The following is a 13,549-nucleotide window of genomic DNA, read 5'->3' as shown; positions in this document are numbered from 1 at the left end:
TGTTAGTATGCTTTTTATATTAAAAATTTTCATAATTTAGAAATAAAAGGCATTTTTCCTACCCTGATTTTATCGTCTGCTGTGAGACTTCAGAGTAAACGCCCACTGCTGTGATTGGCTAACATCTTTGCATATGAAAATATTACTCTCTGGAAAACTTTTAGCACGTTTTTACTTTTACAGCTCTCAAGGTTAACTAATCATGAAAAGTGTTGATTATAGCATTACATTTAGATCTATGGCATTATATTTAGATGGTGGCATGAAAGGTTGCAGTGATGAAGATTGTAGCCGATCACAGACATGTTGTTGAGCTCATGAAAGCAGTGATCTCGTCATTGTAACTCAATTTCTGCACACTAACGAATGCTTTCATCATAACTAACAGTGCAAACGCAATGTAACTAAAGGTGATGATACACAGGGCAACTTTTTGAGCAATGTTGCTGGGCATTGTTGCCGTCAACGGGCAACCTGATGAGACACACGGCAACTAACTAGTTGGCAGCAACTAATCAGAGAGGAGCAAATCTATTGCCAACCCAATAAATACTTTTGTTATAAACACTTGTTAGGCACTTTATTTCAACTTTTCAAATATTTTCTTCATTTTTATTAAAAAAAAATGCCTTTCCGATCTGATTTGTGATAGGACAAGAAAGAAGAGCAAGTTCAGCAAAAGGCAGATTCGAACTTGCGTCGATCGCATCAAAAGCTACATTCATGTGCCATACGCCCTACAGCCTATGCTACCACAGACGTTAAATACACCCGTCTTTTTAGTATTTAACTGACAACATTCAATGCCTTAATTACAGTTTACACGCATTACATTGGACAGTTGTTGGTATTTTAAGCAATATATGAGGTAAATTCCCTGTTTTGGGTTGACGCATGACAACTTACTAGCGTAAAAAGATATAAGTTCACACTCCTTTTCTCCGCTCCAGTGCCGCTGAGAGGCTGCCATCTTGTTTGAATTTTTTCTGAAATCTCCGAACCGGTCACGTGATTGGCTGCTAACATTCTGATTGGAGGATCTCAAAAAATTGCCCACGACCGAGCTAACGTATCCAGATATAAATTTGTTGCTCATTCTCAGTGGGAAAGTGCCCAAGCAACGTTGCTCGGCAACATTGCTCAAAAGGTTGCCCTGTGTATCATCACCTTAAAGGCCGCAACACACCAAGCCAACGCCGACGAACTAGTGGTGACGAAAGCAGACTGCGGGGTTTGCTCACGTCGGCAGCGTCTGTGTCCAAAGTTGCCCTGACACCAAACCGACGCCCGACGGCCAAGTAGCACGTCCGTTCTGCGCCTGCGCAAGATGAAATGCCTTTCCGTACCAGCAGGTGGCAGTAGCTGAACAGCCAATCAGAATGATCAGATGGCCCGACGGACCGACGAGCGCCGACGCCGCTCAACATTTCAAAACTTAGTCGGCCGACGAACAAAAACTGCCAGACGGCCAACCGTCGACTTGGTGTGTTCCGGCCTTAAGAGATTTGTTGAATAAAACGAGAGTTTTGGCGCGAGTCCAGAACTCAGTCATTGATAAACTTGCGCTGTTTGATTGACAGCTCCAGTGATTGTAAAGGGAGCGTTCTTTGATTGCTTTCTATATATAATTTAATCACCATTTAAATAACTGATTATTTTCATCCTACTAAGAGAAACAACATGAAGTTGTCCGTTTAGTCACTGGTTTGATTTACTGACACACAGACAAAGAACATCTGACTGTACATGAATCATTAAAATCAGATCAGGCATTAGAATTAACGCAGTTACTTACATGTTGCATTACTGTCGAGTCCATATCGTAAAAGTCTGTTTTCAAAGCCTGCGCCGAAATGCGATTTATTTACCAAATAAATCACAGTGAAATGTAGCAAAAACAAATACATAAAGCTCAACTGAGACATTCACATTGTTGAAAATAAATAACTAGAGATGCACCGATCGATCGGCCAGAGATCGGAATCGGACGATTTTCCTCATGATCGGCCCGGATCGGTGACCGGCCAGTCTCACGTCTTTCCGATTCCGAGCCGATTCGTTTTGTTGCCAGCGGCACAGGCAATAACGTCAGCCGTGCGTTCTCGCTCTCTTCTTTCTGACGGCAAAGTGACTCACAGCCACCTTGTTAAATAATGTGCATAATTTTAGTAATCCCCACAGGTTTCGCACTCGCACCAAAAGCGCACGCACCACAACTCATCTATCTAAGTGGAGTGCACAAGCCACGCTCAAGCCCCGGGTATACTTCACTTTCCGCGCCCGGATGCGTCTCGCGCGCAGTCGCGTCCGCGTGTCCTTCAAAGTATACTAAACCACGGATGCGCGCGGATGACCGAGTTCGACACATGTGCAGTACATATACTCTTTACCAGACATCGTGTCATCAACGGGACATTAGCTGGGCAGGATCGGAGAAGAAAAATAGTGCATCCACCATTGCAACATAGTTCAGAAGATACACCAAGAGAACAAGAAACAAAAACAATGGAGAAGGCATGCTTCTGAGTTTACTCGTCTTGTTTTTGAATCGCGCTTTACAGTCTCTTCTTCAACGACTACACATTGTGCTCAGTACTGTGCATATTGCCCCCTAGTGGACTCTTCTGTCCTGCTTGCGCATGCATTGTTGCACGCGGTCTCGAAATTTGGGCTGCACGCGGACGGGGTGTGCAGCGCACAAACGCGGACGGCCGAAGTATACCTGGGGCTTAAGTCTCAAACAGCTTGTGAGTCGCAAGTACCAAAATGAGTGGCTTACTGCGCTAAAATGGTCAAGTACATAAAATTGTCAAAATGCCCGTCTTGGCGAGTATTCAGATAAACACAGTTAGTTTTGGATCATTAAGGCCCGTTTACACTAGTGCATTTTTATTTTAAAACGGCGTTTTAAAATGAAAACAATCCTCGTCTACACTGGCGTTTCCACAGCGTTTCAGAAACAATCTCCTTCTACACTACACGGCCGAAAACGCATGTCACATGACCGTTCACGCACACTGGGCATGCGCATACAAGTGTAAACAGTTGCCTCTTGTGCAAGTAGGCAGCTGCAGTATTAAAAATATGCCGAGTTGAACTGCACAATGGCTGCTAAAAATGACAACAGAGCCAGCAAATATTGTAGTTCAGTCTCAATAACTATTGTTTACGCGATCGTCAAGGATACGCAGAGTGAATGTGGGCAGCCGTGCCATCATTTTCAAAAGTCTCCATTTTGGTACATTTACACTGAAATGCAACCCCGGTGTTTTCAACTAATCGGGTTCGAAAATGCCGGCATAGCGTAAACAACAGCCGTAACCGGAAATCGGAATCGACCAAGAAAATTGCAATCGATGCATCTCTATAAATAACCATATTCCTAGCATTAGGATCCTTTTAAAGGTAATGTTATTTTTCTCTCTTCCTCATCTCACTAACACACCAATGGGCGGGTCTAACATTGCAATAATACTTTCTAACCTCTTCACACAATCTCTCGTCTATGTAGGCCTCCATTGTCGCTGTAGCTTGCATGTGTTCTGGTCTGTTCTGTTTATGCAGGTTTTCTTCGACTACTTTGTGAACCAACGCCCCCAGGGCACAGTTGCCACCTTGTGGATAAACTAATTACTGCAAAAAAAAATTGAATGCGCATGTGCGACCTGCACTTACAAGTACACGCGGTTACAAAAAGTTGACGATGCGCGTAGAGTACGCGCATACTCCTCTGATGACGAAATTTGCACTGTGCGCTGACCCTCGCGTACGTGTAAAAAGTGAAGTATACTTTTGGGCTTCATAGTACGATGACCTCTTATGTATCAAAAGCTCAAGGAAAAGTTGATTTCTCAATTCATGACCCCTTTAAGTGTCCTATAAGGTTATACTACATATGGCTTTCAATAACAAATTAATTTGAGTTACTAAAAGAAAATTTGCTGAACATGAAATCTTTTGTTGTCTTGATGAATATATTGGCTGAATGAGGCATTTTGCATTTAGTGAACAAACAAATTCAAATTGACAAAACACCTTTACTTGGTACAATTATTAAAACAATAGTTGAGAGAACTTAAAATTTTGACTATCATGTTGAATTGAATTTTTCTCAACAATTAATTTTTTTCAATTTATTATTATTTATATTGAAATACTCTCATATCAAAACGAAACTTGGAAAGCGCTGAGTTAACAGCACAAAACTTCCTCTTATGTGCAAAAACTGATTTCTGCTTTAAATTTCACTTCTCTTCAACAAAGTTTTCTCACGTTTGCAAGTCAGATTTTTTTATCAGGCTTTTCATTGATAATTTGGCTATTTTTTTCTTCTCAAACTTCAGAAACTGCATTAATAGCTTTGCTGAACTGTGACATAGCCGAAATATGTCTACATACTCTTAGTTACTTGCTAAGGTTATGTTCATATAGTTTAACACTACAAAAACAACTCATTTCACTCTTTATAAAGAAAAACAGCTCAAGTCATTCTTTTAAAATTAATGCTGTAAAAGCATTTTTATCTACTCTAATGGCTTAAATTAAGATTGGTTTGGTTTTTTTCCCCCCTCAAATCACAGTAATCATCACAACCAACATTTACTTTGTAAAAACTGAGTCCTAGTACCTAATTCACCAGGAGTCTGATGCCTCGAGTGTCTTAATTTTGGGCAAGAGTTGCATTTCCTGTGACTAACAGCAACTTCCTCACATCAAAATGACCCCATTAACCTGAAATAGCAGGCTAATGCACAAAACACATTTATCTAAAGCCTATTTTTCACAAATAGGTTCACCTCAGCTTATACACTATCAGTCAAACAATATAACAACACAATTATGTAACCTGATGAAATATAAAAATGGCTTATTCCAGTCTAAACTCATTTATTGATGTTAGCTGGTCTCCCGCTCTGTTCAGGCTGGTCTGGTTTGCTGGTTTTAGAGTAAGGATGTGCCAATACGATAACCGGTAATTCTTTATATTCGAAAGCCGACAACCGATATATTGGCCGATAAATCTAAAACCAATTTTTTATATCATTTTTGAGAGTCTGATTACAAAAACAAGTCTCACCATTAAAAGCCATGTCCCAAGCACACAATTAAAATGTTCTCATTATAATTTTATGTAGTCTATATGACAGACTTGGGCTGCACATGTTGTACTTAACTGTATTTTCCTTTCTGAAGTGATTACAATAACATTTCAAGCAATTCAAAACCATCATGGTAAACAGTGTGCTTCTGAAGTGTCTCAGCTGAAGGAAATAATCCATTATTTATCAGCTTTAATATATCGGCCAAATTTTCTGATGGGGACGATAACATTAAAAATAAACATATATCAATACTTATATGGTGGCCGATATAACATGCATCCCTATTTTAGAGGTTATTATTGAAGGATTTCGGTTTGCACGTATGCTGGATACTTCTCAATGTGACTCAGCAGTTTTTTTATTATTAAAATGTTCTTTTTCTAAAGACATTTTCATGTAGGCACAATTTTTATTTGTCTACTAAACTCATTTCAAGCATTTAAGCATCATATGATGCAGTGAACATGTTGATCAAACCTCAAAGTCTAGTCTAAGATTGTGACATTTGAAAGAAATGACGTCTGTCTGACAAAATGCCTCAACATTTCAGTCCCCGTTAAGCAATGCTGGAAGGAATTGATGTAATCACGAGTTTTGAGTTTGTAATTGTGTCTAAATTTTTTTTTTCTTCTTCTACAGTTCCTTCTGCAACAAACGTCAGTGTTGTTTGCCACAACTTCGTGAATGTGTTGTACTGGAACTACAGTCATCCAGCTGAACAGCTGGAGTTCAGTGTATTGGTCAGACCTTATTATGGGTACGTGGGTGTGTGTGCGTCAAAAGCAGCTGACAAAAAGTTTCAAAAAATGTGACATTTCTTAATCACAAGACACTCTTTGTCTCATTTGTCTGTAGTGATTCCCAAACTGTTGACACTTCCCAGACGTACCTTGATATCAGCGACTACAGCAACGATGCGGGTGATGATTACTTTGTGGCTGTGACAGCACAGGTTGGACAAGAGAAATCAGAAAGTGCCTCCATTAAATTCACCTACAGCATAGACTATTATGATGAGAAGAAACATACATATAAATGTAAGTTCCCTGAGTATAACTTAATCATACACAGTATTATACTTTTTTTTTTTTTTTTTTTTTTTTTACAATGTAATTACAGTGTTTGCAAGGCACTAATGATGATTAAACAAACACAATTGATGTTTTACTATACTTGCTTTAAATATAAAACATCTGCAATTTATTCATCCCAAGCCGGTGTGTATGGACTCAGTTCAAACTTTTATTAATCTTTTGACTATTCTATAGTTTTAGCAAACTTTAAGCTTAAATACACTATATTGCCAAAAGTGTTGGGACGCCCCTCCAAATCATTGAATTCAGGTGTTTCAATCACTTCCATGGCCACAGGTGTATAAAATCAAGCAGCTAGGCGTGCAGACTGCTTCTACAAACATTTGTGAAAGAATGGGTCGCTCTCAGGAGCTCAGTGAATTCAAGCGTGGTACCGTGATAGGTTGCCACCTGTGCAATAAGTCCATTCCTCAAATTTCCTCACTACTAAATATTCCACGGTCAACTGTTAGTGGTATCATAACAAAGTGGAAGCCATTGGGAACAACAGCAACTCAGCCACAAAGTGGTAGGCCATGTAAAATCACAGAGCGGGTCAGCGCATGCTGAGGCACATAGTGCGCAGAAGTCGCCAACTTTCTGCAGAGTCAACAGCTACAGACCTCCAAACTTCATGTGGCCTTCAGATTAGCTTAAGAACAGTGCGTAGAGAGCTTCACGGAATGGGTTTCCATGGCCGAGCAGCCTTAAATCACCAAGTGCAATGCAAAGCGTCGGATGCAGTGGTGTAAAGCATGCCGGCACTGGACTCTAGAGCAGTGGAGACGTGTTCTCTGGAGTGACGAATCACGCTTCTCTGTCTGCCAATCCGATGGAGTCTGGGTTTGGCTGTTGGCAGGAGAACGGTACTTGCCTGACTGCATTGTACCAAGTGTAAAGTTTGGTGGAGGGGGGATTATGGTGTGGGGTTGTTTTTCAGGGGTTGGGCTTGGCCCCTTAGTTCCAGTGAAAGGAACTCTTAATGCTTCAGCATACCAGGACATTTTGGACAATTTCATGCTCCCAACTTTTTTTGGGAACAGTTTGGGGATGGCCCCTTCCTGTTCCAACATGACTGCGCACCAGTGCACAAAGCAAGGTCCATAAAGACATGGATGAGCGAGTTTGCTGTGGAGGAACTTGACTGGCCTGCAAAGAGTCCTGACCTCAACCCGACTGGGATGAATTAGAGAGGAGACTGTGAGCCAGGCCTTCTCGCCAACATCACTGCCTGACCTCACAAATGCACTTCTAGAAGAATGGTCAAAAATTCCCATAAACACACTCCTAAACCTTGTGGAAAGCCTTCCAGAAGAGCTGAAGCTGTTTTAGCTGCAAAGGGTGGGCCCTTAAACCCTACGGATTAAGAATGGGATGTCATTAAAGTTCATGTGCTTGTAAAGGCAGGCATCCCAAAACTTTTGGCAATATAGTGTATCTTTGAAAATCTTGTTTGAAAGAATGTTCAGCATTCAGAAGTAACTGACAGTGATGACCAGGAGAGTAACGATACACTCGTGTCACGATTCGATACATTTCATGATACACGACACAATACAATTATGATACTTTAAGCCAAAGTAAAGACAAGGGTTTTGTATTATTATGGTAAAAAGTTAACAAAAATGTACTGTTGATTAAAATGCTAGAATTGGTATTACATCAGGGTTGGACTTAAATAGGCTTGGACTTGGTCCTGGTCCCCAATGCAAAGGGCAGTGGTGACACCAGAATAAATATATTCATGATTCTGAAGCTGAAAATACAGAATTATGTTAGACACATTTGTTTGCATTCTGTCCCTGACTACATATAAATAATGTAGACCCATTTTACTGGTAAAATCAGACATTTGGCACTATGTCCTGTCTCTCCCTCTACTATTGCACTTACATGATAAGAAGCAGCCATTTAAAACACTTTGAACCGTCATACTACTAAAAAAACTCATACTGTGCTTCAGATGATCAATTCAGTCAATCACAGTTCTAATCGCAAAGCGTGTCAAAATGACTATTCCCAAACTTTAATGGGTTAGTTCGCCCAAAATTAAAACTCTGTCTTAATTTACTCACCCTTGCATGTCACGCAGGTACATTTGAGCGTCCGTGTTTACTACAGTATGTGTGTTGATCAGTAAACCTGTTAATCATATAAAGCGATCGTGTCTCTCCAGAAGACTTGGATTAAACCTCACAATTGATTATTTACACAATGCCTTTATGACCTTTTTTTGGATCCTTTTAAGTTTTAGGAGAATGGACTTTAAATTGACAGAAATTTCTCAGGTTTCATTAAAAAATATCTTTATTTGTGTTTGGAAGATGAACGAAAATCTTATAGGTTTGAAACGACATGAGGGTGAGTACATAATGACAGAATTTTAATTTTTGGGTGAACTTATTATAAATGCATTAAGCTGAGTCTTGGATAAAACTAACTCTATACCACAATTCATATTGTTCACATCACTGATATATATCGTCACATTTTTATATCGCAATACAACGATATATAGTTACACCCCTATTGATAATGTCATTAATATTTGCTTGATTGGTCCTTTTAAGTACAGCATCTGTTAAACCATATAGTTGCCTTCACTCTTTTACTTTTCATTTACGCTCAACCAAAGCCTAAAAGACAAACTTCCCTAAAACTTTAACTCTATCATTTTGCTGCCTTGCAAGGCACTGCTGTTTCCTTCAGGAAATGTGAATCTATTTGGATGCCATTTTAGTGGTTCATCTGCCTTAGTCTCTTGAAAGTTGACTCTTTATTTTCAACTTCTTGTTATTTTGATTGTTTTTAAGCATTGGCTTGTGCTTTTTTTACAGGCTCTATGGACTTTCCAGCTGTAAATACATCTGTCCACAAAGATGTGATTGAAGTGTCCTTTCAGCACCCTTACTTACTTTATGAGGAGGAGATTCTGAATAATGAATTCAAGTACACAATCACACATGATCAGGTCAGAAATGCAGTCAAAAAAAAAAAAAAAAAAACTTTGAAAGACCTGTTATTGCAATTTTTCTTTTTAAAAATCACTCTATTCTATTCTCCATCTTCAGAAAAAGAGTTCATACTCATGTTTTGCGGATGAGGATCTATGCACTACAAAAATCCCCCTTAACCAAAGTGTGGCCGGACAGTGTGTTGAGTTGAAGTTTGAAGGGAAGATTGATGCTATTCCTACATATACCTACAGAGACGTCTGTGTCCCACCTGTGACACCTGAGACCGGTAAGATCCTCATCATTTTTACTTTGTTCATTTTTCCTAATACAGTGCGTGCAGCTTTCTTATTGTGCTGTTAAGTGCAGATAGTGTGTGAGAACTAGTAGTCATTCAATTCAATTCAATTAAATTCACATTTATTTGTATAGCGCTTTTCACAATACATATCGTTTCAAAGCAGCTTTACAGAGAGTGCATGTCATCATTACAATTTGGAGACTGCAGTTAGTTAATAATGTAATAATTTAGGCAATTAATTTACAATCACTGTTAGCAATTTAATTGAAGGTAGAAGCAAAGAGCTCCTGGAAAAAAATGAATTACATATTAACAATAATTAGTATATATAGAAATTTGCGAATGTGCGTGTTGATCCAGATGTTGCATCTTCTGAAGTCCTCGCAGGAGTTGGCGCTGTCTCTTCAAAAGTGTTGGTCATCTGAGGTCTTCTTAAGAGGCTGGATCTAAACTGAAGCTGCTGTACTCTCTAGTCACCTCGGGACGCAACGGAAAAGCAAATGGAGAATAATTAGCATAGCTGCTGTTCATAACATTAAGCAAAGATAGTCATGTGCAATTGATCTGATATGAGATGCATTATGTGAATGCTTGGGTAAAGAGATGCGTCTTTAATCTAGATTTAAACTGGGTGAGCGAGTCTGAGCCCCGAACATTATCAGGAAGGCTGTTCCAGAGTTTAGGAGCCAAATGTGAAAACGCTCTCCCTCCTTTAGAGGACTTAGCTATCCTAGGTATGAATCCTGACTGAAATTTTTCATAGATAGCATTTTTTTGCAAGAAGGAGCACAATTGGACCGACACCACTTTTTCTAGTATTTTAGATATAAATGGAAGATTTGAAATGGGTCTGTAATTTGCCAATACATTTGGATCTAATTGTGGTTTCTTAATGAGAAGCTTAATAACTGCTAGCTCGAACGGTCTTGGAACATGACCTAGAGATAAAGACGAGTTAATAATATTGAGAAGAGGCTCTTCTGCTACAGGTAACAATTCTTTCAGTAGTTTAGTGGGTATTGGATCTAATAAACATGTTGTTGGTTTAGACGCTGTGATAAGTTTATTTAGCTCTTCCTGTCCTATAGTTGTAAAGCACTGCAACTGTTCTTGAGGGGTGATAACTGAGGCTGAATTATAAAACTGTGTCAAAGGTTGTACATTTACAACTGTATGTCTGATGCTTTCGATTTTTTCAGTAAAGAAATTCATAAAGTCATCGCTACTAAACTGCAATGAAATGTTTTGTTCTGGTGATGTCTGTTTATTTGTTAATCTAGCCACTGTACTAAATAAGAACCTTGGATTGTTTTGGTTATTTTCTATGAGTTTGCGGAGATGCTCGGCCCTGGCTGCTTTTAGAGTCTTTCTATAACGGGACGAGCTGTCTTTCCACGCGATTCTAAAGACCTCTAAACGAGTTTGTCTCCATTTGCGTTCTAGATTACGAGTTTCTCTCTTGATAGCGTGAGTAATACTGTTGTACCATGGTACAGTATTTTTCTCTCTAACCTTTTTTAATCTGATGGGTGCAACAGTATCTAATGTACTAGTGAAAGTGGTGCACATACTGCTAGTAATCTTCTCAAGATCATTTGTGTGTTTGGGTACAATGAGCAGCTGAGACAGATCAGGCAGTTTATTTGTGAATTTATCTTTAGTTGTCGGAAGAATTGTTCTACCTAGTCGATATTGCGGTGCAATTTGACAAATATCAGCAGTATGCAGTACGCATGTTACAAGGTAATGATCAGTGATATCATCACTTTGCGGTATAATTTCTATATCAGTAGGATTGATTCCATGTGATATAATTAAATCTAGTGTATGATTAAGACGGTGAGTGGGTCCAGTGACGTTTTGTTTGACCCCAAACGAGTTTAGTAAATCTGTAAACGCAGCCCCTAACGCATCATTTGTATTGTCTACATGAATGTTAAAATCTCCAACAATCAGCGCTTTATCGACGTTGACCAATAGGTCTGAGAGAAAGTCTGCAAACTCTTTTAGGAAATCAACATAAGGCCCTGGAGGTCTATAAACAGTAGCCAAAGCAAGAGAGAGTAGCGACTTTTCACTTATATCTGAGAGTGTAACGGTTAGCACGAGAATTTCAAATGAGTTAAACCTGTAGTTTGTTTTCTGAGTAACGTTAAGAATATCTCTGTAGATTGCAACACCACCGCCACGGCCAACCGGACGGCATTTATTTTTATAACAGTAGCCAGGTGGACAAGACTCATTAAGACCGAAATAATCATTTGGTTTAAGCCATGTTTCAGTAAGGCAAATTACATCAAGACTATTATCTGTGATCATTTCATTTATAATAACCGCCTTAGGTGTCAGCGATCTAATGTTTAGTAGCCCTAGCTTTAGAAATTGTTTTTGTTCAGTAATTTTGCGAATTTCTGGTTTGATCACGATCAGATTTTTTCTAGATCCTTTATTTTTATTGTTAAACCTCACTATTCGGGGAATAGACACAGTTTTTATTGACTGTACTACACTCATATTTCTATCAATTAAGTGGGCAGAACACAGACTGTGACTTGAGGTTTGACTTACTAGTCATAATGTGCGAAGCGTCTTGGAGATGTTCTCCGACAGAAGATCAGCTCCGATTCTGCTGGGGTGCAGGCCATCAGCACGGAAGAGCCTAGGTCGCTCCCAGAAAAGATTCCAATTATTTACAAAGAGCAGCTTCTGTTCAGTACACCAAGACATTAACCATTCATTTAAAGCAAATAATCTACTGAACCCTGAGTCATCAGGATGCTAAAGATATGAGCCAGATTGAGATTTCTTGTTTGCACATGATAAAGCCCACACATGAGCTGTGTTTGAAATCACCTCATCTCCTCACTGACTCTTCCATGTCATATAGTCCACTACATGAGAAATGAGTGAATTTGGACACTGATGTAAAATTCATGCACCAGAGACGACTGTGGATCTTAAACAATTTCATCCCAAACAGTTTCATTCCATGAGACCCTAACAGTGCATTATGGTTATTTTCTAGTCGTATATGAGCGTATATGGTTTGCACATGTTTTACTGTGGTTGCATTCTGGGATTGAGTGCACTAGATAATCTCCACTATGGTTTCAGACACCACTAATATTTTACTAAGGAATAAGGGGTGATTTTTATTATAACATATATTTTAAAGGTGAAGATTTTTATTTCTGTGCCACTATCTGCATCCAAACCGAATTGTAATCTGTTTATTATTGGTAAAATATTATTGTGATATATACATATGAGCAATGTCACACACGTAGCCATGCAATATGGCTGTATATCAGCACGGCTGTGATTCAGCCGTAGGCCATATCGCACGGCTATGAGTGTGATATTGCGTTTATAAAACAGTTCGACAGCACGAGTGTGTAAACAAATAAGAAGCAACAACGGATTGTCTTTACAAACCCTCTTTTGTGAGGAACTACTTCCTTCTGCCACAGACTCAAATCTCAAGTTGACAGTTTAACAGTTGAGCCCAAGCCTCCATTACTGAATCTAAAACGTCACTTCAGAACTAGTAACGAAGGAACGTTGAGTCGCTTCATTGAAACTCATTGTAATATGTAGAGTATTATGAGAGAGAGATCGCCTGAGCGAGTGTATTACCTGCATCTAGCTGATGTTCTTCAGGTCAATCTTATATTCATAATCACAAAATCAGTTTGAATGTCCGCTAAGGAAAGTGATATCTTTGTCCTTTTAACATTTAAGACATTCCCACGACAGCGCTAGTCAATGCATATGTCAGTTGCGTCTCGTAAGATGTTGTTTAAAGTCAAGACAACTTCCTTGTGGTCCATTTCAAGATAAAAGTCTTTGCGACTGACTTACTCACTCATAAAGGCAGTCTTTGCCGCCATCTAATGGCGTATTAATGTAACTTTCACTGAAGTCGAAATCACTAATGGACTCTTTATCAATACCAAAAAATACAGCATGTTATATAAAATATTATTTATTGAACAATAATATTTAAATTAAAAACAATAGCCATTATAACAGTATAAGAACCAAAATAGGAAATAAACACAAGCAAGTTCAGTCAGATGTAGGAAGCAGCGCTCTAGTTGGTACAGGATTTAATTTCAA

At 39.0% G+C, this 13,549-nt stretch overlaps 1 protein-coding gene across 1 annotated transcript in view; it reads left to right on the top strand.

Annotated features, from left to right (window-relative positions):
- ifngr1l (interferon gamma receptor 1-like) overlaps positions 1-13,549 on the top strand; it is an 82,778-nt gene that overhangs the window by 5,439 nt on the left and 63,790 nt on the right. Inside the window, 2 exon segments of the mRNA XM_051916353.1 lie at positions 5,742-5,859; positions 5,958-6,139. Coding sequence (XP_051772313.1) covers positions 5,742-5,859; positions 5,958-6,139 — 300 coding nt within the window.

Source organism: Ctenopharyngodon idella, chromosome 13, assembly GCF_019924925.1.
Source record: "Ctenopharyngodon idella isolate HZGC_01 chromosome 13, HZGC01, whole genome shotgun sequence".
Taxonomy (NCBI): domain Eukaryota; kingdom Metazoa; phylum Chordata; class Actinopteri; order Cypriniformes; family Xenocyprididae; genus Ctenopharyngodon; species Ctenopharyngodon idella.
This window is presented reverse-complemented; position numbering and strand designations above follow the sequence as displayed.